Source organism: Lissotriton helveticus, chromosome 1_1, assembly GCF_964261635.1.
Source record: "Lissotriton helveticus chromosome 1_1, aLisHel1.1, whole genome shotgun sequence".
In the NCBI taxonomy this organism is placed as follows: Eukaryota; Metazoa; Chordata; class Amphibia; order Caudata; family Salamandridae; genus Lissotriton; species Lissotriton helveticus.
Window position 1 is genome coordinate 82,581,143 of NC_136057.1, and position 26,601 is coordinate 82,607,743.

The 26,601-nt window shown below is 46.2% G+C and overlaps 1 protein-coding gene across 1 annotated transcript; it reads right to left on the bottom strand.

Moving 5' to 3' along the window:
* Positions 1–11,404: 11,404 nt before the first annotated feature.
* LOC144767752 (uncharacterized) lies at positions 11,405–25,655 on the bottom strand. Its single transcript, XM_078651141.1, has 2 exons — positions 24,577–25,655; positions 11,405–14,270 (listed from the first exon to the last, which is right to left on the bottom strand). The coding sequence occupies exons 1-2, from the start codon at positions 25,541–25,543 to the stop codon at positions 13,144–13,146; spliced, it is 2,094 nt and encodes a 697-aa protein (XP_078507267.1). The 5' UTR covers positions 25,544–25,655; the 3' UTR covers positions 11,405–13,143.
* Positions 25,656–26,601: the final 946 nt, after the last annotated feature.

Genomic DNA, 26,601 nt, shown 5'->3' on the forward strand with positions numbered 1-26,601 from the left:
ATTCGTAGAGGGTTGGATTGGAGGGAGTTCTCCCAGGTACGAGATGTGGAGGGAAGGTATGTCTTACTCCATGGGTCTTTACAGGGGCGACCCATTGTCCTGGCTGCAATCTATGGCCCCAATGTGGACGATCCTGATTTTTTTAGAAGTGTTTGGGCGAGGATTGAGTTACTGAACTGCCAGACGATTGTGCTGGGGGGAGATTTTAACATTGCATTGAATGATGACATGGATCGTAGGGGTGTGAGCAGACCGCAGCATGCTAGAGCGCGTCAGGCGATATTTGATGTCATGAATGAAGGTCTACTTTCCGATGTGTGGAGAGCTAGGCATCCGGGAGTCAAGGTGGGGACCTGCTACACCTGCCATAAAGCTGCCTGGTCACGGCTAGACTTCTGGTTGGTATCTCCTGAAGTTGCGACATGGGTGTCGAATGTTGATATTATGGCTAGATCACTGTCGGACCATGCTCCGTGTATGTTAGAATTGAGCCCCCCAGACACTATACACAGGGCGTTCCAATGGCGCCTTCCCCCCCACGTGCTCACAGACCCAGTGTTTGTAGAAGAGATTAGAGGGGACATCACTACATATTTTGAAGAAAATGCTGGTTCTGCCACGTCCGAGGCTATTGTATGGGATGCCTTTAAAGCTGTAATCAGGGGTCAGTGTATAGCGCGAAAAGCAGGGGTCCTACGCTCCATTAGGGACACGCTGGCTAAACTTGAGGGGGAACTGAAAGATCTTGATGCTGCTTTTAGCTCTGATCCGTCGTTGGAGATTGCTGGCGCTCTAAAAACCAAATTGCTGGCCTTTAATGAGGAAGCGGAGCGGGAGGTGAAATTTCTGGGGAAACAGGCTGAGGCGCGCAGATATGGAGAGGGGGATAGACCAAGCAGGACCCTTGCCAGGCTGACTACTCCTCGCACACACTCGAACTACATACACACTATTTATGATACATCGGGACACTTAGTGATGGGCCAAGAGGCAGTGTTAGGTGCCTTCGCAGACTTCTATGCTACCCTGTACACCTCAAGGCAACCCACAGCACCGCCTTCACTGCGCGACTTTCTTGACTCCATTGCACTAGTATGGTTCAACGATAACCACAGACAGTACATGGACCTCTCGGTCACGATACAAGACATTGCCCAGGTGATTAAGAGCATGCCGGCTAATAAAGCCCCTGGACCAGATGGTCTGACAACCTCCTTCTATAAAACCTATGTAGCTGAACTGGCGCCGAGACTACACTCTGTCTTTGTCGAGGCTCTCGAGTCGAATACACTTCCAGATTCCATGCGTGAGGCTCTAATTATCACACTACTCAAACCGGATAAAGATGAACAACAGTTAGACTCCTACAGACCCCTGTCTCTTATCAACGTGGATGCTAAAATTTACGCGAAGGTTATTGCGGATCGGTTACAACCGATGTTGCCTATGATTGCGCTTCCAGATCAGTCGGGATTCATCCCTGGACGCGCGACATCGCATAATCTCAGGACTATCTTCTCTGTCCTTCACTATTTACACCCATCTGTACAGGCGGCGGTGGTGTTCCTTGACGCCACCAAGGCCTTCGACTCCTTGGAATGGCCCTACCTCTTCAGTGTCCTAGGGCGGATGGGATTCAGCCAGAACTTCATGACCCTGATCAAGCTCCTTTACACAGCACCCAGAGCCCGGGTGAGCGTTAATGGCCTCATCTCCCCACCATTTCGTGTATCGAGAGGAACTAGGCAAGGATGTCCTCTATCACCGCTACTCTTCGCGATAGCGATGGAGCCGCTTGCGGCTCGCATACGGCAACATCACACCGCCAGGGGCATTGGGTTCAGTGCTAGAAGCTTACTGATTTCGCTATACGCGGATGATGTCACCCTATATGTCCTTAATCCAAAAGATAACCTAAGTCCGATGCTCCGTGAATTTGTACGATTTGAGGGCCTGGCGGGGATATCCATTAACTGGACAAAGTCGGTGGCGTTCCCACTGACGGAGAGCACTGTTCGCCCTGCTCCTGATTACCCCCTCAGATGGGAGACGGGGGCTGTCAAATATTTGGGTATCTGGATCAGCCGAGATGTGCAGGAGTTGTGGTCGCTGAATTTCGGGAGGGCGGTGGACTGGTTGGAGGGGAAGGTCGAGGTCTGGAACAAACTGCCGCTGTCTCTGGTCGCGAGAATTGCACTGGCTAAAATGGTGGTTCTCCCCAAATTCTTGTATTTGTTCGTCAACGTGCCACTGCCTATGACAGCGCCCTTCCATGCTCGTGTGCGCTCCCTGCTGCTGAAGTTGGTGTGGGCCGGCGGTCAAGCCAGAGTCTCCTGGGACTTACTCACGCTTCCACTCCGTCAAGGAGGTCTGGGTGCCCCGGACTTAAAGCTCTATTCCCTCTGTGCGCAAGCTCAGTTCCTGCATTTCTGGGCCTACCCCACCCCATACCAGCCACATGCTGCGGTGGAACTAGCGGTGGTCGCCCCCTTGCCTTTACGAGTAGCACTATATGGCAAAGTCACATGCCCGTCACGTGAGGTGGACACGGTGGAAATGGTCCGCTGGTCCTGGCGCGAACTCCAGAAGAGAGCCGGTCTCTCCTTACTTTATGCGCCGGCCGTCCCCCTGAGAGGTAACCCGATGCTGCCTTGTTTGACAGCAAGGGGTGGCGTCCTCACCATCCGTGGCAATCGCCTTTTCACATTCGCTGACTTATATCCGGAAGGCACTTTTTTTGAGATGTCCGCTGAGGGGGACAGCCAGCCCTGCTCGTTTGCTGACACGTTGCTATATCATTCCCTTAGGGAATCTTGCAAGAAGATGGGACCGAGCTTCCCGGAGGAACCCTGCGCACTGGCTGCTCTCCAAAACTTGCTGTCACGACCTTCCCCCAAAAAGCTGGTGTCTAGACTGTATAACTGCATGCAGGAACAGGCCCCGGTGACGGAGGCCGTGGCCAAACACGCTTGGGCTGCTGACCTAGAGAATCAGCTGCCGGACGACACATGGGAATATTGCTGTGCTCAACTGACAGCCCTATCCCCTAATTATAGGTTGAGGCTTATCCACTTCAAATTCCTACACCGGTATTACCGCACTCCGACACTACTACACCGTATGGGTCTCCGTGAGGACGCCTCTTGCTGGAGGTGTGGGGGTGTGGATGCGACCTTTATTCATATGGCTTGGAGCTGCCCTCGATTGAGCACATACTGGTCGGAGATCTTCACTGCCATCAATCACATCATACAACGAACTGACTCACCGTCCCCACTGCTGGGTCTGCTGGGGTATGTTAAAGACACTACACCCTGCGACAGGAAATTGCATGCGTTGCTCCTTCTATACGCCAAACGTCAGATCGCACTGCACTGGGGCAGATCGGCCCTCCCCTCTTTCGAGGGCTGGATTAGGGATGTGACTTATGGCCACACACAACTGACACACTATTGGGAGACCATGCCCTCCGCTTCCAGACCCACTGACATCTGGGGCCCGTTTGTACAGTGGACTGCGGCGCGCGCGAGTTCAGACACCCCAGGTACATCACGTGCTACGAGCGTTTCAGATGATATGGGCTGAGGATGTGCGCTGCGTAGGTTAATGATTGAAGTCCTGCGTAGTGGCGCTGTCGAGTACAAGCCCTGCCCTGAAGCGCGCTCTGCAGTTGCTGCCCCCACTGACCCTGTTCTTGTCCCTGGCGTCTCCCTCCCGCTGGCCCTCATGTGGCCTATTGCTTGCCCCCCCCCCCTCCCCCAAACGCCCCTCAGTGTATACGGGCACAGATGCGATGCCATTGCACGCCTGCCCAGACTATGGCTTGCCTTTTATCTGAGTGCTCCATGGCGAGACCGCGCAACTCTGTTGTGGCCTGAAGTGCTGTATGACTGCTGTTTATATGTACTTGCACCTATGTTTTGATGTTTCTTTTTGGGTTAGCTTGTTGGGGGGTCCTGTTGGGAAGAAAAAACAGTGCTGTTAGACATATCCTTCCCATAGGCCGCTGCAGCGGTTAGTTGACCGTTGCTTCTTTAGGGGCGGCTTCACTGATCTTCTATATCTTTCAATTGTCTGCGACACTGTGAGAAAAGCAAGACCGTTCCCTCGCTGAAGTCGCACTGCACACGCAACAGATTTTATTGTATTTCCTGTTTATTTCTGCATGATTAACCCGGTCGGATGTCGGCCTCTGGTTAGCTTTCTTTGTGATTTTTGTATGTCCTAATTGGTAGCGGCCTGCCTCCGGGTTGTTGGCGTGACGCAGTGTGAATCTTCAGTTGCATTTGTTTCAAATCGATATCTTGCAATAAAAAAAAAAAAAAAAAAAAAAAAAAAAAAAAAACAAAGTATTAGGGAAAGACAGAAAGTTTCTGATTGATACAGGGGCAAGTAGGACTACCATCAGTCATGACGAGGTTCCAGGGGCTCCACTCTCAGGCTCAAGAAACGTTTCCCTGGGGTTTTCAGGAAAGCCTATTGTTAATGAAATATCGAAACCAGTTTCCCTAGAAGTTGGTCCATTGTCCCGAATTACAGACTTGTTACTTACGAAATCCTGTCCTGAAAATTTACTAGGTATTAAGACATTGAAAGAGTTAGGTGCAGTCATATGCTGTTCCCCGGAAGGTGTGAGATTGTTTTTACGTGATTTTAAAGGTCATTATGTGTTACGAGAGTTTGATCCAAGATTACTGAATGTACCACAGCATTTATGGGCGCAAGGTCCAACTGATGTAGGTTGTATGCACATTACACCCTATCGTGTCACTCTGAAACAAGGTGTTGTTTTACCACGAATCCGACAGTACAAATTGCCACCCGAGGCTGTAGCAGCCTTATCGAAAATTATTGACGAGCTTATTGCTCAAGGAGTAGTTGTAGAAACTGACTCCGATGTATGTAATTCTCCTATCATTCCGATTCTTAAACGTACTGACCCAAATGCACCTCCAGTATATCGATTAGTGATTGATCTCCGAGAACTTAATAAATGTATCATACCCCAGTACCCTGTGGTTCCAGATATCTCTTCCCTATTGACAGCCATTGATTCTGAAGCAGAGTTTTTTACTGTTATTGATCTCAAGAATGCATTTTTTAGTGTCCCCATTCATCCAGACAGCCAGTTCCTTTTCGGATTCTGTTTAAATGGAAGAAGCTATAAATTCACACGAGCTCCTCAAGGTTTCACAGAAAGTCCTAGTATTTACAGTCAAGCACTTAAAAGACAACTAGACAGTATTCACATGCCAACTGACACTGCCCTGCTCCAGTATGTCGATGATCTATTAATCACAGCCCGTACAGAACGTGACTGCGAACGTGCGTCACTTACAGTCTTGTATTTTCTGGCCGAGATGGGGCACAAGGTGTCCCCTTCCAAACTGCAATTCTGTGTCCAGCAAGTGGTATACCTTGGACACTTACTGTCCAAGTGGGGTAGACAGTTGACACCTGACCGCATCCAGTTAATAGCACATCTTCCACAGCCCAAGACACAGAAGGAGGTACGAGCTTTTATCGGCCTCACTTCTTACTGCAGACAATGGATTCCTCAGTATGCATATCTAGCTAAACCACTGATACAGTTAACGACACAGGAGGCAGCCACATCGACTGTCCTCCCTTGGACCCAGGAACATACACTTGTTTTTAACGAGTTAAAGAAAGCTTTATGTAATGCACCTGTGTTAGCGACACCGAACTACAGTAAGCCTTTTACACTTTTTGTTACTGAACGTGATGGTACAGCATTATCTGTTCTCACACAAGATCAAGCAGGACAACACAAGCCTTGTGCTTATTTTTCTAGCATATTAGATCCAGTAGCCCAGGCTCTGCCTGCGTGCCTCAAGTCAGTTGCAGCCACAGCTCTAGCTATCAGACAAAGTGATTCCATAGTGTTAGGACACTCCCTGACAGTACAAGTTCCACACTCCGTGGAAGTTCTTTTAAACCGAACACAGACTCAGCACTTGACAATTGCACGATTAACAGGATATGAACTGACACTGTTTCAGCCACATATAGAAATCAGACGCTGCAACGTTTTAAATCCTGCTACACTGTTACCCTCGACTGTTCCAAATCCTGCCACACATGACTGTGTGGAAGTTATTGACATCATGACGAAGCCAAGACAAGACCTGACAGACATTGCATTACCTGATCCCGACCTGACACTTTATGTGGATGGTTCATGTATGAGAACAAGTACAGGAGAACTAGTAGCCGCGTATGCAGTGACTACTGAAACCGAAGTTATAGAAACACATCGTATTGACACCCTGTCTGCTCAAGCAGCAGAGCTCGTCACTCTGACCCAAGCCTGCATACGAGCCAAGAACCTGAAAGTAAATATATACACAGATTCACGTTATGCATTCGGAGTCGTACACGATTTTGGAGTACTCTGGCAAGAAAGAGGTTTCATGACCTCTCATGGAGCCAAGATTCAGCATGGCCCCCTCATCCAAGCTCTGTTAGAAGCAATACATTTACCGAAAGCCATTGCTGTTATGAAGTGCAAAGCACATACGAAAGCCACTGATACCATTTCCCAAGGTAACGATCTAGCAGATCGAACAGCCAAGCTTACAGCTCAGACTCCAGACATTCCAGTTAACACGACAAAGACAGATATTCCAGATCAGACTACTTGTATGACAGTTAAAGACCCTACACGAGATGTACTAGACATACAGACACATGCTACTCCTGATGAAATCAAGAAATGGTCTGAACAAGGAGGGGTCCAGACAGATCAGGGATGGTTGACGAAGGGAAAAGCCACATGGTTCCTCCCCGACTCTATGGTTCAAGTCATTATTAATACCGCACATAGTCCAGCACATTTAGGAGAGAAAGCCATGATAGACAGCATCCAGAACATTTGGTTTAACAAGCATTTACGAGCAGCAGCCAAACAGAAAGTACGTACCTGCATGATATGTTGTCAGTTTAATCCAGGTAAAGGTGTTCCGGTGGAACAAGGTGGATTCCATCCTCCTGACCACCCTTTTGAAGTCCTCCAGATGGATTATATTCAGATGGATCGATGCCGAGGTTTCAAGTATGTCCTCGTAGTTGTATGTGCTTTGTCCAGATGGACGGAAGCATATCCAGTCCCAGATTACACTGCCGCGACCACTGCCAGGCAGTTGGTTCGTGAGTACTTTCCCCGCTATGGTTTGCCCAGGGTCGTGTATTCAGATAACGGCCAGCCATTCTCATCCGAACTCATGAAACAAGTATCTCTTCTGTTAGGGTACCAGTGGAAGTTCCATTGTGTACGACACCCCGAGGCAGCTGGCCTCGTCGAGAGACATAATCAGACTCTGAAAATCCACATTGCCAAGGTTTGCGCGGAAAAAGGCGTAGATTGGATGGTAGCTCTGCCAGTCGCCCTTTTTTATATGAGAATGGTCGCTCACTCCCGTTCAGGTCTGTCCCCTTTCGAGGTTATTTTCGGTCGTCCCCCGAATATGTGGGGTACACCAATGCCACGTAAAATTACAGATGTTGACAGTAATATGCTGACAGATTACCTGGCTTCCTTGATGTCTGCACTACTCTCTTGTCGTTCACAGGTCGCTGCTGCCTTTCCAGATAACACGCAAGTGAAACCGCACGAGGTCGTTCCAGGCGATTTGGTGTTGATAAGAAATTTTGATCGTTCAAGTTCGCTGGAGCCCCGCTGGAAAGAACCAAAGCTTGTTCTGATGACCACAAGGACTGCAATCAAGGTGGAGGGCCGCAAAGGCTGGATTCATTCCAGTCACGTTAAACGATTTCATGGACTCCGTCCAAAGACTTTTTTCAAAGACTGCCCCGTTCTCAAGGACTGCCCAGATACTGACTCTAAACTCCCCCTGTTAGAGAAAACTCCGCAGCAGGAGTATAGATTAAAGCTCAGGTCTAGCAAGTCAGATAGTTTAATTGTCTAAGTCCCTCTCGGGTGAAGCGGTTAGACTAGGTTCCTGACATGTATGAGATAGACCCCCATAGTGAGAGAGTTAGTCGAAACTCTAAGAAAATACGTTATTGTAAAAATGTACGCAGTCGATGCGTGATCACGTTACTGTTTATGTTATTTCTGAGTCTTACGGTTACATGCATAAGTTATGTTTTATATGTATATTTTCCTCCTATTGATTCACATGTACATTTGTCTTCTAATGATACAGTAGAGCACACTTTTAGTGAACTACCTCCTCACGAGTTATCTTACAGACTTGCCATGCGCAACAATACTTTTATCCGAATGTTACACTATTCACACCAGACTAGCAATGCCACTAATTGTTGGGTGTGTGGTCGACTCCCCCCTTTCCAGACACCGAAGGGAGTTCTGCCACTCTTTCCCTATCCGTTTTCACACAATGGTTCGTGTGGAGCATGGTTTACGATAACGTCATCCTCAGACGATAAGTCCCTTTTGAATAGAACATGTTTCCCAGACAAGGAAGGACTTTCCCATAGAACAGGGTTACATCTAGAAAATGAAGTATATGATCTAGGTAATTATTCCTCGAATTTCATGGTTTTGAATGTTCAGTCCGAGACTACTCCAGATTTGCCTGCTATTACAGTCCTATCATTGAAAGGCGAATTATGTGTTAAAAAGTATGGTTCAGTACATCTAGGACACAGTGATTGTACTACTGTGGTCGAGTATAGTGACAGTGGGAAATCTAATTTCAAAGCCTCACGTCATTCGTATTTTGTGTGTGGTCAGACCGCATATGTACGCCTGCCCCTCGATTGGGATGGAACATGTTACATTGCCTTCCTACTGCCACCAGTTTTTCTAGCCCCATCCGATTATCACAGAAATACACATCTAGTACACTTTAGACATAGAAGGGAGACTGAGTCCCCAATTGTCGATCAAACTGAAACTGCTCTAGAACAGTATCAAGACTTCAATAAAGGTTTCTTTTTCTTCATAGGTCCTGTCCAGAATAGTAAGCTAATACGTAGGCTAACCAGAACCCTTGAAGCAGTAGTGAATGAGACTACTTCCGCTCTAGGTAACTTAACTGAAGAGCAATCTGCTATGAGATTTGTCGTCCTCCAAAATCGTCTCGTCCTTGACGTCATACTGGCCGATAGGGGCGGAGCTTGTAGAGTCATCGGATCTAGTTGCTGCATTTTCATTCCTAATAACGCACCGTCTGTTTATTCAGCTATAACCAGACTTCACAAAATAGCCCATCAGTTACACCAGAATCCAGGCACCTGGACATGGTCCGGTTGGCTCTGGAGTATAATATCTGCCTGGGGATGGAAAGTATTGTCATTCCTAGGAATAGTAGTAATGATCATATTCAGTTGTTGTCTATGTTTACAATGTGGCCCTGCGATTTGCGGCTTGTGCGCTACCTCTTGTATTCCTAGTCCTAAGTCCAGTTCCAAGAAAATTCGAGACGAGCAAATGATGCTCTATGAACAGATAGATGGTATCATGAATATTGCAGTTTCCTGAAGGAAACGTAGGGCACAAGGAGGGAATGAGGAAAATTGAATTTTGCCTTGTCATGTGTCCCTACGTGTTCCCCATTATATGTTATATGTGCATGATCGATATGCATATGTTCCCCCTTGACAGAATAAAGACGCAATTATAGTTGTGTCCAACGTTAGTATGCCAGTTTCCAGTTCTCGTGAAAGCAACGAGTATTAGGCCTATGTTGCCAACGTTTCTAGGCCTCAAAAGGGCCCGGCCACCAGATTCAAGCTCCAGTCTCCTGAACCCACTCCGAGGAGTGATGCAGCCCCTCCCGCATCCCTGACCCTTCGCTTACTTTCTGCCAAGCAGCGCGGAGCCCGGCCTGGCCTGCCTGCCTGTCTGCCAAGAATATGTTATGTCTCTAGTTATCAGTTCAGCTCCCCGGCTTCACATTCCTAAGCTAACGAACCACATAAACATCTTCAGCTATAGTCTAGTCTTCCTGTCTCCATGCAAGAGAATTACTGAATTAGTATCCATAGAAGATTCATAGCACACGCAATACATGTAGAATATATGCATGCACCAGCCTTAGTGTCAAGTAGCCTTTGCCCTGATAACTTCTAGATTCTATCAACATGTACTCCAAACACCAGATACCAGATATGCTATAGGCACATGTCGTCCTGACATCCCGGACTTTAGTCTCCTCTTCTAGTGCAGAAGTCAGACCCCCCAGCTCTCCCTAGTTACACGTCATGGCCCGTTTGCGCGCACCAGTAGGTTAAAGGTTCCAGCTGCCCAGGTAGCCCCCTCCATGTATCCACCCATTTATGACACTTCTGTGACGTTTTCATCACATGTCTACGTGCACGCCCTGTGCACGCCTTCTTTGTACGCCCATGTGTTCTTATCTTACGTTTGTCACTTGTTACGCCTACTGTATTCAATGCAATTGTAATGTTTTCCTATATATACTATGTAATGTTGATGAGACGTTGCAGCTGCCATTCCATTCCATTGAATGCCACTTTATGGTCTTTAGGCTCGAGCCATCCGATTAAAGCCATTTCTGACTCAGATTCCACGGATCCTGCCTCTTATTTATTGAGCTATCTGTTTTGGTTAAATGTATAGAAAAATAGTACCGGTAATTAATTATTTATTTACCACACATTTGCAAATAGGTATGGGTCCTTTGAAGAATGGAAAACAAATATTTTTAAGAGCAGGCGGCTGTCCCACGGACCCCACTGTCTACTCTTAAAAAATTAAACGAAAAAGCTTTTTTTTTTTTTTAAATGCATCCCATTATCCTTTAAGGAAAACGGACTGCAAAAAAATAAAATAAACAGACTGCTTTATTAAAACCCAATCATAGACATTGTGGTCTGCTGACCTCAGCAGGCTGCCATCTTTGTGATGGTTGTGATTCCTAATGGGTCTCAAATTGCAACCTACCTCACTAATATGCATGAGGTAGGTCTATTTGAATCTCGCTAGCAATCGCTAATGAAACTCAAAAGAGTTGCTTTCATACATTAGGAATTTCGATTTCCAAATTGCGACTCATAGAGAATTGCAAATAGGCAATCGGTATTCCTGATGCTAGTACCTCCTGCCCTAAGTCTTGTTGTATTTTGCATTCTTCGAATGAGATAAGCAAAAAAGAACTGGGAGGAAAAAAGAAACTTTAAAAAATCAGTCTGGACACAGTACTTACTCCTTACAAGAGGTAAATCAAGTTATACCTGCTGGCACTAATAGATAAGGGGCTGCTCAGTGGGTTAGCTGATTTGCAGTTGGTTGTGGCAGCGCTCTTCACTACCGAAGCCTGAGCGCTGTAGAGCTTACAGAGTGACAAAAAAATAAATGTGAGTCCTATAGGAGGGGATCTTAAATGCACAGAATGCTGACTCGAACTCATTGTAATGCAAGATACAGCAGGATTTATTGAGGAAAAATGGTCTACATACATCTGCAATAACTACAGTTCAACTATTAACTCTTAAACATATGTGATAAAAGGTATGATGGGAAGGGAAAAGAGCCCACGTTTCTTTCTGCAGCTCCAACGGTAATCACGCACTACAAAGAGCGAGCAGCACCTGGGCTGAAGACGGAAGCCAGTCCGTTCCGAGAGGCGAGTAGGGACTTTGGCATCTGTGAATTGAGGGGCTGTGCCGAGAGCCCTAGCTGTGAGCTAAAAGTTGTTGTGACGTGTAAGTAGTAGTTTAGTGTGTGTTTTGTAAGACGGTGTGATAGCATTGCGGCTGTGCCCTCATGTAATGGCGTGAGAGAGGTGGTAAATGAATCCTATATTCGGTTGGTACAAAAGAAACAACTAGCAGTGAGAAAGACTCAGAACATTTATAAAGAAATAACACAAGGATGTGATTGGTTACCGATCATATCTCCTTACATTCTTGTACGGCGGCTCGCAATCACGCTTCACAGGTGACCAGAGCTGCAATTACAGAGCCCAGGTCTAAGCCGGGAAAATGACTCATCTTAATGATGCTGCCTCACTGAGGGCACATATGCCTTAGCATGCTTGGGGCAGGGTCAGAAATGACTTCTCTAAATAAGTTTAGCACAGGCATACCATTATGCACTGAGTGCTTGCCTTTTCAACACTTTTAGCTGGGACTTAACCATCAGTATGCCGTACATCGTGCCCTTAAATACCGAACAATGCTAATTAGTGCATGGACTTTTAAAATAAATTAATCTGCAAGGCGCGGATCATTCCTGGACAGCCACTGCTGCCTGTAAAGCCCGGCAGCCTCTCTCAGAAACTAGTGCAGCAAACGGTATGGATAGAATAAACTTACTGCACAACTTGTGACCCTCGGCAATCAGATACACTGCAGTTTAAGAGTCACGCTGCTCGTTCTCCCCTCTTCCACAGTGGTATGTTGCTAGGCCCAAGATCTGCTCACTGTGCTCCTTCACGCAAGAGATCTTTTTTTCCACGCAGCTCGCTTTTTAAAAGCAAGAGCTGCAAATGGTGCCTCAGTGATGAAGTGTATGCGCTTCGCAACGGAGTTTGCGCACTCAGGGTTATTACACTAAATGCACGCTCCCTACAGGGAACACTTGTCATTAGGAATTTATGACTATAAGCCCTCACTAAGTTACAACATTCCAGTAAAACTTACTTTGGGGTAAGTAGGACATAAGATTCTTACAGTGAAAATGGATCTAGTTTGTATTTATTGATGTTGTAGAAATGTTCATTTTGAGTGAAGTTCCTGGCATAAACTGTGCAGTGATAGGGTTCAGTTTAGTGTGTATTATTTGGTGCCGTTGCATTTGTGCCTTTCGAGTAAAGCTCTTCTCACACCCAGTGCAGCGATGAGGCCTCTCACTGGAGTGTAAACTTCGGAGCCGTAGAAGATGTGTCTTACCAGTAAAGCTCTTCCCACACACTGTGTAGTGATAAGGCCTCTTTCCTGTGTGTGCACTTTGATGCCATACATGGCCTTTCTTTCTGAGAATAGCGCTTGGAAGACACTTTGCAGTAATAAGGTTTCTCTCCAGTGTGTTTGGTGTTACGAGACTTGACTTTTGATTTAAGCTCGTGCAGTGCAGTGATAAGGCCTCTCTACTGTGTGTGTTCTTTGATGCAGTGCAAGGGTTGCCTTCTGAGAAAAGGTTTTTGAACACACAGTACAGTGATGAGGCCTCTATCTTGTGTGTACGCTTTGATGCTGTACAAGGGTCGCCTTACGAGAAAAGCGCTTTGAACACTCAGTGCAGTGATAAAGCTTCTCTCCTGTGTGTGTTCTTTGATGCCGTACAAGGGAGCTCTTATCAGCAAAGCGCCTGGAACACAGAGTGCAGTGATAAGGCTGCTCTCCTGTGTGTGTTCTTTGATGCAGTACAAGGCCTTTCTTATGAGCAAAGCGCTTGGAACACACTGTGCAGTGATAAGGCCTCTCTCCAGTGTGTACGCTTTGATGCTGTATAAGGGTCGCCTTATAAGAAAAGCACTTGGAACACAGAGGGCAGTGATAAGGCCGCTCTCTTGTGTGAGTTCTTTGATGCAGTACAAGGTTTGCCTTACAAGAAAAGGTTTTGGAACACACAGTGCAATGATGAGGCCTCTCTCCTGTGTGTACGCTTTGATGCTGTACAAGGGATCTCTTATCAGCAAAGCGCTTGGAACACACAGTGCAATGATAAGGTTTCTCCCCTGTGTGTTTTCTTTGGTGCTTTAGTAGATGCACCTTTTGATTGAAGCTCTTCTCACACACAGTGCAGTGAAAAGGCTTTTCTCCTGTGTGTGTTCTTTGGTGCTGTAGTAGATTTGCCTTTTGATTAAAGCTCTTCTCACACATGGTGCAGTGATAAGGCTTTTCTCCTGTATGTATGTGTTGATGCTCATGAAGAATTTTCTTTCGAGTGAAGCTCTTGGCACATACAGTACAGTGATAAGGCCTCTCTCCTGTGTGTACACTTTGATGCCGTACAAGGCTATTCTTATGAGCAAAGCGCTTGAAACACTCTGTGCAGTGATAAGGCCTCTCTTCAGTGTGTGTTCTTTGATGCTGTAAAAAAGTTGCCTTTTGACTGAAACACTTTTTACACGTTTCGCAGGGATATGGCCTGTGGCCGGTGTGTCCTTTTTTGTGCCTCACAAGAAGTGTCTCATTGATAAATCCTTTGTCACACACATTACAAGCAAAGCGTCTCTCCTTCATGTGCATTCTGCGCCGTTTCCTTAAGTAGATATTTTGAGTTATATTCGTCTTGCCTCTGGAACCTTTATGGCTTTCTTTCCCATTCATATTTTCTAGATGTGATTGTTGTTCTGCAAAATAGAAAAAAAGATTGAAAATTACATGAAGAAAATATTTTTTGAAAAAGCTGCATTGATATAATATGGAGAAGTGAACAGTTACAATTCAGGGAAAAAAAATGTATGTTCTAGGAAAAAGAGTCACACTTCCCTTTGAGACACAAATGGTGGCTAGTCCTCCTACACAAAGTGTGTTGACCTGGTCCTGCAGCAGGAGCATGCTGGGAAATCAAGTGATTCACAAGAACCACTGTTCGACATGGGGTTTCTGGTTGGCTAGGGTAGGCACCTAAGCCAGGCAGAATCTACCTCTCTAGTCAGGGTAAGCCAGATACACACCCGAGATAACCTGCGCTCACCCTCTGGTAGTTTGGCGCAGAGCAGTCAGGCTAGTTTAAAGAGGCAATGTGCAGAGCATTTGTGCAACACACTCGCGCAGCAACACAGTGAGTAAACCACAAAAGGGAATCCACGCAGGTTTAAGTAAAAATAGATTCTATATTACACACTTACTTTTATCTTCGCGTTGCAAGTCGTCACAAAATGATTCGCTTTACCACAGTCTATGGATATCTGTCCAATGGCGGGAAATTTACCTTTGTGTGGAAATGACAGTCCGTATCTGTAACACGTTTTGTATTTCTGTGGATACATAACCTTGTGTCCCTCGGCCTTGTACCGTGGCTTACTTTTCGTGCTAATGACAGACGCACTTTGGGCACCTACGGCCTCCATGTCAGTCACTTGGCGATAAGTACGCTTGTCAGCGCAAGCAGCCTTGAGGACGTGATACAAGCTCAGTTTCCATCAGCATTCTCAATGAAATGCTTACGACAGACATCCATTGATCACTCTGAGGAGGGTAGCCTCCTCATCATAAATTAATTGAATTTACAGTGCTTTACCAAACATCCAGTCTTTCAACAAACTCATCAATGGTCTTACCTGGTCTCTGGCATTCTTGGCTGAATATATATCTTTTATAATTCACATTTGGCACTGGCTTAAACTTGACATTAAAGGCCTTTTCCATTTGCTCATATGTCTTTTCACCTTCTTGTAAATTCTTTTTCATGGCTTCTTTCCTCCTTCACCGGCCATGTTTCTCAAGATACTTTATACTCTTTTTCATCTATTGCATCTATGGAGTCTTCAAAAGTCTCTATCCATCCATCTATCACCAATATCCTGTTTTTTAGCAATATCAAACGCAGTTGGCGGTTTTAAGAATGCAGCAGCCTTGTATACATTGCAGGACAGTAGTGGTCTATCAGGCCCTTCCTGTGGAACTTGATCAGACAGAGCTTCTCTAGCGCCTCGTGATGAGCTGGCTTGGAGGTTAGCCTTATTGACTTTTGGAGCTTGGATCTCGTCCTGGCTCTCCATCGGAGCTCTGTATGTTATGGCTGTCTAAGGAGTTGCTCGGGCCCCTTAGGCAGCAGCTTTGGTGGTGGGCCGCTTCGTCTGGGGAAACTCAGCACCCCCAACCCAACCCTCTTTCTGGGACTGCTCTCCAGCATGTTGTAAGACGATGATTTGTTGATGGTTTCGGGAAGGAGATAAATATTTGTACACTACAAGTACATGAAAGCAGATAACACTGGTCGATTTTGTGCTGAAATGTTTCTTCACAAACACCTGGTTAATCTCTGCCTCATAGCATGTGAATTTCAGTGTAATTTGAACTCAACTATTTCTGTGTGCTTTCCTTGTCCACCTTTAGTTTTCTTACTCCACATAGCGTAATCGTATTAATTTGCGTACTGGCGCCATATATTCTATTAGAAGCTGTTTCATTCAGTTCCTGTCCAGCGACATGAAGACTTTCAGTGTCGCTGTCTTTATCTTTAAGCATTTTATGCAGGCTGGCATTGCGCTGAGACTCCACCAGTGCCAGCATCGATTCTGCACTTCAACTGAGGCACATGTGGCACGCACGAGCAGTGTGCTTTACCACGGCAAACTCTCTGGAAGAGCGCTTTCAGTGTACTGGCTTTGTATCCCCTATCTTGTCACCAGTTATAGCTTCCTTCCAGCCCAGGTACTCACCAATAACCAAGCCACATATGGAGAGTAGTTGAACCCATCTTGATTACACTGCGTGTACGTCAGACCTCAACATTCTACACCGGCCTTTAACTCATCTCTCCAGCGCTTACGTGCTTACCGATGATATACCTTGGAAATCACTCATGAAGGATCGATGCTACTACTGCAATAATAAGCTTGTTAGTTGCACTGAAGAAAACAGCTATTGAATTTGGTAGACATGGCCCTCTCTACAGGGTCACCCCCAAACTGGTGCCTTCACCCTTATTTTTGCTGAATTTGTTTCTGTTGGCCTTAGGACACCCTCCTGTTCTACGCCACTGTGAACCCATGTGGTACCCTTTGTAAAAGCTCTCAGGAGCAACTAGGCTACCCCACTGGTACTTCCTAGCTGCCCGCGGCCAGGACCAGGCCCTAGGCCACCCAGATGCCACTGGTCCTTGCCCATCCAGAGAGTGGGGTTCGTTACCCCTGGCACATATTAGCCATTCTCCACTCTTCCCCTCATAAGGGCAGTTCTAGTCTGCCACTGATCCTCCAGCCTAGGGTCCGCACCCTCAGGCTGACCAGAAATCATGGGCGAGGATTTCCTCCCCCCACCTCTCCTCCTAGGGTTCAGCACTCTCCTCCTTTGAGAGGCCCCCCCCCCCAGAGCACAACTCTCCCACCAGTTCAGGACCTCTCTCCAGCAACTGGTCTCCCGACATAGGGTCTAAACCCTCAGGTTGCACCGGGGTCAGAGGCAAGGGCTACCTCCCTCTGCACCCCCTTCCAGAGTTCTGCACCCTCCCACCTGGATTGGTACCCCTGGAAGCCAAACTGGTCAAGACACTGGTTACAGATGTCCCTCTCTCCAGGTCAGACAGATCCTGAACCTGTCCTCCCAACCCAGGGACCAACCCCTGCAGTTGAACACTTGCCTGGTACGCCAGGACTTCTGGGGGTGCACACAGCCTCAACCCATGAGGGTAACACATGACTCATGTGTCATGTGAAAGTCTGCCTGGCGCAGATCTCCGACCCCTGTTCATCTGACAGCACGCGAAGATCCCCTAGGACAGAAGTGGTATCACCATTGCCATTCAATGGTGACTCAGTCCTTCTGGCTGGCCCCTGACCCACTGGTCCTTTCACTGGGGAACACATCCCCCTCTCACCCCTCAATCCGGACTTCTGCACCCTCCTAACTGGAGCGATACTGCCAGACACCAGAACCACTGGAGCTCCTTTACAGATGCTCCAGGGTCACCTAACACTAGGAGATCCCCCTCAAATGGCTTCCTAGTAAAGCCTAGGCCCTCAACCTGGTGTTCCCTTAGGGAACCCTCCAGGCCCTGAGACTGGGTTTCGGGCACCTGGTGACACACAGTCCCACACTCATTCCTACTCCACTGAGACAGGACGTGAGCCCCTACACCCCTCCCACTACACTGGGACCTAGCTGGGCTACACTGAACCTCTTCCCCCACACAGGACGGGAAGATACCCAAGCCGCTACTTTTGGAATCACTCTCCAATGCTGTGGCAGAACTTCGGGCACTTACCCAGAAGTGTGTCTCCTGTGGAAGTTCCCAAGCCTTGTCGCGGCCAGATCCCGGTCATCCTTAGCACGAGTAGAACCCTGAACACCACTCGCCCTCCCAACCGGCCAACCCAAATAAAAACCATCCAACCCTGTCAGCCTGGTCCAAGATCGCTACCTACGCGTTGCTGCATGTTACTAAACTGTCAGTCAGCAGTCAAGCATGCCACTCAAATAGCCGAAACCATCCTAGGACACAAAATTGACTTCTGCTTTCCAACTGAAACCCGGCTGAATGACCACTCATCCTCTTTTATCAATTTCCTCAACCCACAGGGCTTCTCAATCATCCGTACGACCGTTAGGATCGTATTGGCGGTGGATTAACCATTATACCCAAAAACTATCTGTGCTTAACTCCATTCCTCAACACAAAATACCCTACCTTTGAATATGCAGGAGTTCAACTCTCGTCCAAAGGCCCCAACTCTATCAAAATTCATGTCATCTATCACCCTCCTGGTGAAAAAATTATAAATCTTTGAAGACTAAACAAACCTATTAACGCAAAACTACCTTAAAGGCAGCGCAGACGTTCTACTAGGAGACCTGAATCTGCACTTGAACAATGCCGATGATCTAACAGTACAAGCCCTATCCACCCTCCTGGAAGCGAACGATCTCACCCAACACTGCAATAAACAAACTCATACCAAGGGCTCTATCCTTGTGTTGTATATGACTCTAGGACCCTAGTGTAATTTTCCCAATTCATGCCCATATATAGGTATAAATTACCCTATCCTTATATAAGCATAGAAATCATAACCATATTTAGACTTAGCCTATGCAGCCCAAATACAGCATGGCTACTTCCACTAGTTCTGAGAATCCACAACGATTTCCTGGAAAAATCCGCCTTCAGCAGCTAGGGACTTCCCCTTGCTTGAATACTAATTTATCTAAGAAATCATGGAGTTTTCGAAGAACTGAGTCTTTGATGACGGTATTATGTCCAACCGTACGTCAAACTCGGCACCTTCAAGGTATAAATGTGCCCACATTTGCCCAGACAAACACACGGTGGTTTGGAGCAGTTCGACTATCTACTTGCCCAACGCATCACGCCGCAGCAAGTGCCGAAGGAAGCCAAGCCTCCAGCAGACGCACTGAGAGACGCTGTGTTTTCTTTGGCCGAGAAATCCAGGTCCAGTGTTTCCAGGCCACCCTTGCGGGTTGCTGGGAAATCGAGTCCTGAGAGAGAGAGATACAAGACCTCCTTCATTCTAAACCAAGGTACAGAGCTGATTAGACCCTTAGAGAATTCTTGGAATAGATTCTTGGCAAAAAGAATACTGAAACTAAGCTACACCTCACTTACTTCTTCCCTTGTACTAGACCTAGGTTAGGTACACCGGGGTAGGCGTATTTTAGAAGCACCAGTTGAGTACTTTTATTCATTATTGTATGTATTTTATGTTATTTTATATGGCTTAGAAACCATACCATGCTTTTACAGCACTACTTTATAATACTCTTCGTATTATATGCCGTGTACTTTATAACCAGTATTACGATTTTAGCAGTTCATTTCTTGTGCTTGAGAAAGAAGACTGTTCAATAAATACTTTTATTGAAAACGCCCGTCTCTCTATTTTCTCTGCACCACTGGTGAAACGAAGCATGCACGATTGACTGAGTGAAATAACTATCTATTGTTTCCGCGACTCTAGACATTGATTTCTTTTTCTGGCGAAACAAAGTTGTCATGTTTATGCGGTTGTCAGAAACTAATCCCTTCTTGTCTATTCGAGAAAGTTTCTAGTGACCTCTGAGCTAGCTGGCACTCACAACTAAGTCCAATATATTCAACAGAGGCCTAGTAGCGTCAGTCCTACATCTAAACTATAGTATATGTTATTCCAATGCGCAGAGCCTATTGGGAAGATAGGAACTACACTACACTTGATGCAATCATCTCTAAGCAGAACACTTTATCCCTCCGTTCTATCCTACCCACCGACTGGACTTACCACCACCTAATTCTTTTCAATCTCAATGCCATCCAACCAAAGGCCCGCCCCCAAAATACCCGGCACAAGCACTGAGCGAGGAACATACACTGAATCTCCCAGGCGTTAGTCAGTTCCCAAATTCCAAGGTGATGATCTCACTGCCCACTACAACAGAAACATGGGAGAACTCCTCGACATAGACGCCCCTTTGAAACTCAAGAAATCAAGAAGTATCCCTTCCAGATTTTGGTTTATCAAAGACCTTAACAAAGAGGCAACAACTCCGGTTGGCTGAAAGAAACTGGAGACAACAATCCTTGTTAACACATCTTGCGATATCGGGAGCTAAACGCATAAAATACAAAACACACATCTTCAGAGAAAAATCCCTCTTCTTCTGAGCCCAACTTGACCGTTCTAGGAACAGACCTAAAGACCTTCTCAACATCATCAAACAGCAAACCTCCTCTTTCCCTCAACACTCAATAAATGACTCTTCTGTTCCATCCTTTCTATCTTCAGTGACTGTACGATCTTGGAGGAAACTACGTTGCGACTATCCGTCCATGAATCAGTGTTCCTGCGTTGCTAAAGTCCTCGAGATCTTTTTGACTTTGAACTGTTTTGTATTGTATCTATCCAGACTCTTTTTTCACTTTGACTCTCCTGTCGAAGTTATGGTCCCACCGGGAGGGGGGTCACGTAATGGTTCGGAAAGGCCAGGGCTGAGAGTGATTGACTGTGGTTGGTATTACGGCCTTAACGGATGTAAAATCAATGGCTGTTGGTCCCACCGGAGGTTGGGAGGTGCATCATGGCTCCCCCTACTTTATTCTCTGTGATTTTATATATTATTGCTTTTTCATCTTAGGGGGTGCTAGTGTTTGGCGGGGGGAAGGGGACCGGGAGCTCGTACGGAAATGCCCTCCCCCACTATTTCTCTTTTCTACTTTTAGGACCTAGTTAGTTGGGGCGACAGGCATGCTGCTACTGGGGGTTAGGCGATAGCCGTTTGCAGGGGTGCAGGGTGGGGGGATGGGTTTATTGTTTTCTTTCGGTTATCGCTCATATGGTTTTTCCTTTTTTTCAATTCCTTTTTATTTTTTCCTCTTACAGCAATATTGGCGAAATATCCTGATTTTGTTCTTCAAATTCTAATTTCTGGTTGCCATGATTCTTCTGTTGTTTCGATTTTGTGAGTGGGAGTGTCGTGGGAGTCCGCACTTAAACTGTTTGTCGATTGTCTTGCTGCAAATCTCATTTTGTACTCAATAATGCGGGCCGCTCGGTGATTCTTCTGTTGCTCTACGTATATCCTGATATAGTACCAGTTTCACCCTATTATCATTGTGTGTATGTATGGCACCGGATATGTCTATTCCCTTTTTTCCTTGTTTTAAAATAATAAAAAGATTTAATGAAAATAGAATGCCGGGAACAGAGAGTTATTACTGTGTCATCAATAAGCTCCTTAGGTGCTGCACCTAAAAATGCTGATATTAAATTTTTGGGTGGACACCGGGAAAGGGAACTGTTAGTCTGATAATAAGCTACAAATAGTTGCTCTCTGTTGCAGGGAATCCCAGCCCACAATCAGAGCCTGAGAAGTCTCACCCCAGTGTGAGTATGTTCTTTTTGAAAAGTAGTTTTGGCCTCGCCGCCGGTATTTTATTATTTTCCTCAAGATACCACTAGCAAAGTGCCCAATAATTTCCAAATCAGCCTACGGGCTTGCCGTCTTTCACAGCATTGGGTGCAAATGCCTGAGATGTCCTGCTGGTTTTCTGCTTCAATATGGCCACCACGCAGGCAGCATCGAGGGCGCTGGCCTTGCAGGGCATGAATGTAATTTTTCAGCCCTCACACACCTTCTTCAGAGCACGCACTCAGGTGTGTTATTCATTTATTAATTCAGTGTTTTATATAGTGCCAACATGACCCAACTGGGTATCAGAGTGCTTCACAATTCTATAGCATTGTACTTCTGACATTTGGTTTGATTAGTCCTTTAAACAAACTACCAAGTATATATATTCACTTTTAAGTGGAAAGCATTTCTACTTTATAAATAACACATGTCCTAAACATTACTAGTGATCAACTTGCATTACAATAGTATGTGTCCTAAATATTACAACATGTGACATTTTAGAAATACATGTACTAAGAATGCCTCATATAATTTAGTACAGTGGATTGTACGTAGCAAACAGACTGGTTACAGAATATATAGCTATTATCCTATACTGTTTTCGGCCTGGAAACGTTGTACAGATGTGGCAGGGTCGCGTCATGATGCTGCTGGTGAAAGCTGCCAGAAGATGCTTCAATGGCACGGCCCTCTGTACATGCCAATGTCCCCTCCACCCCAAGCCGTCCTTCCAGTACCTTAGGTGCCAACTTTACAGTCGACAGTGAAGTTTCTGGTCGGCAGCAGTAGACATGATCACTTTAGTTGAAACGGCTGCTACCATTATGCGAAGGGGAGGTGGTGAAGGCAAGAAAATGAAGTAATTTGCTTTTATACATTACAAGCAAGGAGAGGCAAGCAGCGATGCGTGAGACGTTGAGGAACTGGCTCTCTTACAATGAAGTCAGAGAAAGAACAGGCTGTTTAGGGGAAACATCATCTGACATTTGATCTCGGTCTGTGAATGAACAGCAAATGTGACGAGATAAGAACAAGAATTACAGCCATTTACAAAAAAGCTTGGAGCGAGTGAAAAAAGTGCGCATATGAAGTGCTCTTAGACAAAGAAAAAAGAAAAAGTGCCTAAAGCAGTTGATAATATGGGACCATTGCAAGTATACAAGTAACGGGACGGTGCTCCGTGGGAGGGAACAATCTACAAAAAGGAGGGACAAGTAGGAAAGATTAGCCATTTGGAAGCAAGGCTGTTTAAAGGAGATTCGAAGAAACAAATCAAAACTAATGGGTGGGCAGTAAGCCCACAAAGTTAAGCGCTGTTGTTGCAAGACAAATGTGTTGTCTGTAATGGCAGTGCGCTACCACACCAAGTATACTCCACACTACGCCACTCCAATCTATGCCACTCACCCCATGAAACAACACTCCACTCCACACTCCTCTACTCCACACCACTTACCCCACTCCAATCTATCCCACTCCACTCCAAAGTACCCCAATCCACCCCACTCCAATACACCCCATTCCAATCTATCCATTCCCAATTTACCCACCACAATCTACCCCACTCTAACTCAATCTACCCCATTCCAATCCAATCTACCCTAATACACTCAATCTAACCCAATCTACCCGACTCCACCCCAATCTACCACACTCCACTCAGATTTACCCCACTCTGCTCCAACATACCCCAGTCTATCCCACTCCACTTCAACCTACCCCAACTTTAATCTACTCCAATCTAACTGACTTCACCCCAATCTACCTCACTCTACTTCAGTCCAATTTACCAAACTCTATTTCAATGGATTCCACTGCAATCTATCCAACTCATCTACACTCCTACCACAATATACCCAACTCCAATGTACCATAATCTAATGCACTCCTCTGTAATCTACCCCACTCCACCCAATCTATCCCTTTCCACTTCATCCAATCTACCCCACTCAATCCAATCTACCCCACTCCATCCAAACCACCCCACTACAATCCACCCAATCTACCCCATTCCACTACACCCTAATCTACCCCACAACACTCCATTCCAATCTATCCAATTCCACTCCACCCCACGAAGCATAATTGAAGCAGCTGTTTAAAGCAACAAACAGAACTTTGCTTTTATTACTTCTGCTGTATGTTACTAGCTTACTATGAGAAGCAGAGGGAATATGTTTATTCGTTTCCTTAGATAAAGGAAGGGTGGAATCTTTCTGCATGTTTCTACACTTACTAAAGTACTGCAGCTTTTTTTAAACGGCCTTTTATTGCAACTAATATCTCACAGTTTTTATGTTTATTTTTGCACAAGAGGTTTTAAGTTCATTCTTCAGGTTTGAAAACATGTTAGCGGCTGCATATGTAGGAGCTACGCGCCAAGGTTTGTGGGAAAGGTGATGGTGTGACCATGTATTATACGAGATAAAGTACCACCTGGTTCATATAATAAGATTATTGCAAGTCACCTCAGAGTTCCAAAACCTTTGTGTATCTGTCTATCATGAGGTGGTGTGCACTCCAGGAGAACCCTGCAGTGACAACAACATCCCTGGTCAGCCCTGCTGTTGAGGCCGAATACAGACTAGGATTTTTATATCAGGAACTGGAGACGACTGCGTCTTACCCAATGTAACTGTGCAAATGGAAACACAGTTCCCTCTCCAGACTGCGCATGTCTGCTATTCTCAATGAACACCACATCACTTGCATCCGACTATTACGTGCGATTCTGGCCAGTAAATCCTCCCATGACTGGCGCTATTTCCAGTTCCTCAGCCTGGAATGGGGACGAACAAGGAACGACAAGAGCTACTGGCCTATTTGTCTCATGCAGAGTCCCATTACCAGGCCTGTTTCTGCACAGGAAGGATACAGTCCTGTATGGAACCAGAGGAGGAGAATGCAGGGAAACATCTGCACACTGTGTACTCATACTCTGGGGGTCAGTATCGCTCAGGGGGTTCCACCCAATCCCAAATGATCCCATTGGAGACTTTCTAAAATCTGCCCATACGCATTTTGAAGAGGTTACATGTGTTAGTATGCACTCCAAGAGTCCATTTATAGTAAAACACATACCTGGGGTAGCTTCGAACAGCAATACATGTGATTTTGTATTTCCTCTCACCATTGAGTCTTCATCTGCAGTATTTGTATCCAGTCCTAGGAATGATGGAGGCTCAGACTGACCCCGCTCATCAGGACAGAGCAGTTCTGCCTTGCGGTTCTGATGTTGATCCTGTGATTCAGGGTGCAGTGGTTCCACCGTGTAGTTCCGATCTGGTTTCTGTGCTTCAGGAAGCACTGACTCTAGCTCTCGGTCCTGTGCCGCAGTGTGCAGTGGTTCTAGCTTGTAATTCTGATCTGAACCATGTGCATCAGTACAGGCCGGTTCTAGATTGTCATTTTGATCTGGTTCCTGTGCTTCAGGGCGCATAGATTCTAGCTCATAGTTCACATTTGGATCCTGCGCATAAGGAAGTTCCTGCTTCAAGCATAGGTGTTGCTGTAGACGCTGGGTTTGTTGTGACCCCAACTCATCAAAGGACAACAGCCCAGACTCCAAGTGTTCGTCTGATGACATCCCATCAGGTGACACAGGTTGTAGGCACTGGTTCTCCTGGGGATCTTGGAAATCAGAACACATCAATGCTTCCTCCAAGGGATCATCAGGTCTGTTCCCATCTGGCAGCGCGGGTTGTATACGGTGGTTTTGCTGTGGTTCGTTTCCTTCAGGAAATAGTGGGTATGGGCAGAGGTTCTGTTGTTGGTCCCAGCTATTAGTAGACAATGGGGATGGTTCTTGCTTCAGGGGCTCATCTGGCTCCCACTCTTCTGGGAACGCCGTCTGTATGCTCTGGTCTTGCTGTGGTGTCTGCCCATCAACAAATTCTGAGTGAAGACACAGCTTTGCCTCCAGTGATCTGCCTGGAGGATCTGTCTGAGGGCACCTGGATACAGTACAATCCTGCTGTACTCCATTTCTACCTGGAAACCCAGGTTGCACCCACTGGTCCTGCTGTGGGTGATGTTGATCTGGAAACATTGGCTGTAAACAAAGGTTTGGCTCCTCTGGACGCACTTGAACATCAGTTGGTGAGGAGAGCGTACAGTCCTGCTTTGGTGCATGCCCATCATAACACACTGTCTGAAGGTACAAGCTCGGTTCCCCTGGCCTGTCCAGTTGAGGTGTCGCAGGAGACCGGCTAATAGCGCAATCTCTAATGCTCGCCGGACAGATCATCTCCAAAGACACTCCAGCATTATCTCGGTAACCTCGATCCTTTTCTATCCAGATTTTCTTAATCAGCCCAGCGACTTTAGAAGGTACGTCTTCCACAGTATTTAGCAAGTTATCCAGTTTGGCTTCCAACTTCTCCAGCATGGATAAAAGGATAAAGTGGGGCAGGTTCTCTGAAAGAGGTTCCAGGTCCTGGTTTCTCTGAGCATCATTTCGGGATCTTGAAGTTGAGACGTCATGAAGAGGATAAGATGGGACTGTGGCTCTTACGGATTCACTTGAATACTGCGCTGTCACTTTCTTTCCTGGAGCCCGTCTTCTGCCCATTCTGGTAAATTGATGTTCAAGTCTCAAGTGTCTGCAGAGGAGAGGAAAAGAGAAAAGGCAACACATTATCACAGGACAATAAGGTCAAAATACTCCTGATCAGAGAAAATTGCGAATTTCTAAAACCTGAAAAAAATGAAATCATTAAAGTTTCACAATATCCGCAACATAGTTCATATATTATGAAAGGCACGGATTTGAAATGTGTTTCCAACATTTCGTCTGTTCCTTGGTCTGCTCAAATTGTACACTGTGCAACCACAAAAAGGGAATACTGTAACAGCCTTGCAGCAATGAAAGGTTTATAATACCCTGGCAGACAAGACTGCGCTGCCATCCTCACTTGCACTGTACACCTCTCTTTTGCAGTATTCAGGTCAGTGACTGAAGCACACGCCAACATACCAAACCTCTACAGGATCTACAAAACGCTTGTTTTCCGTCTTCTTCCAAGTCCAAGGGGAACTACTGCAGGCCAATCCAAGAAACAGCACACAAGCACAAGGACAGTCTTCTCCTGAAGATTCCTTCAGTAA

Excerpts from the sequence above, each read along its gene's own strand:
- LOC144767752 (XM_078651141.1), bottom strand. The coding sequence starts at position 25,543 with ATGTTTCCAGATCAACATCACCCACAGCAGGACCAGTGGGTGCAACCT. Across the intron at positions 14,271-24,576 it reads GCTGTTCGAAGCTACCCCAG|AACAACAATCACATCTAGAA; the intron begins GTATGTGTTTTA and ends TCTATTTTGCAG.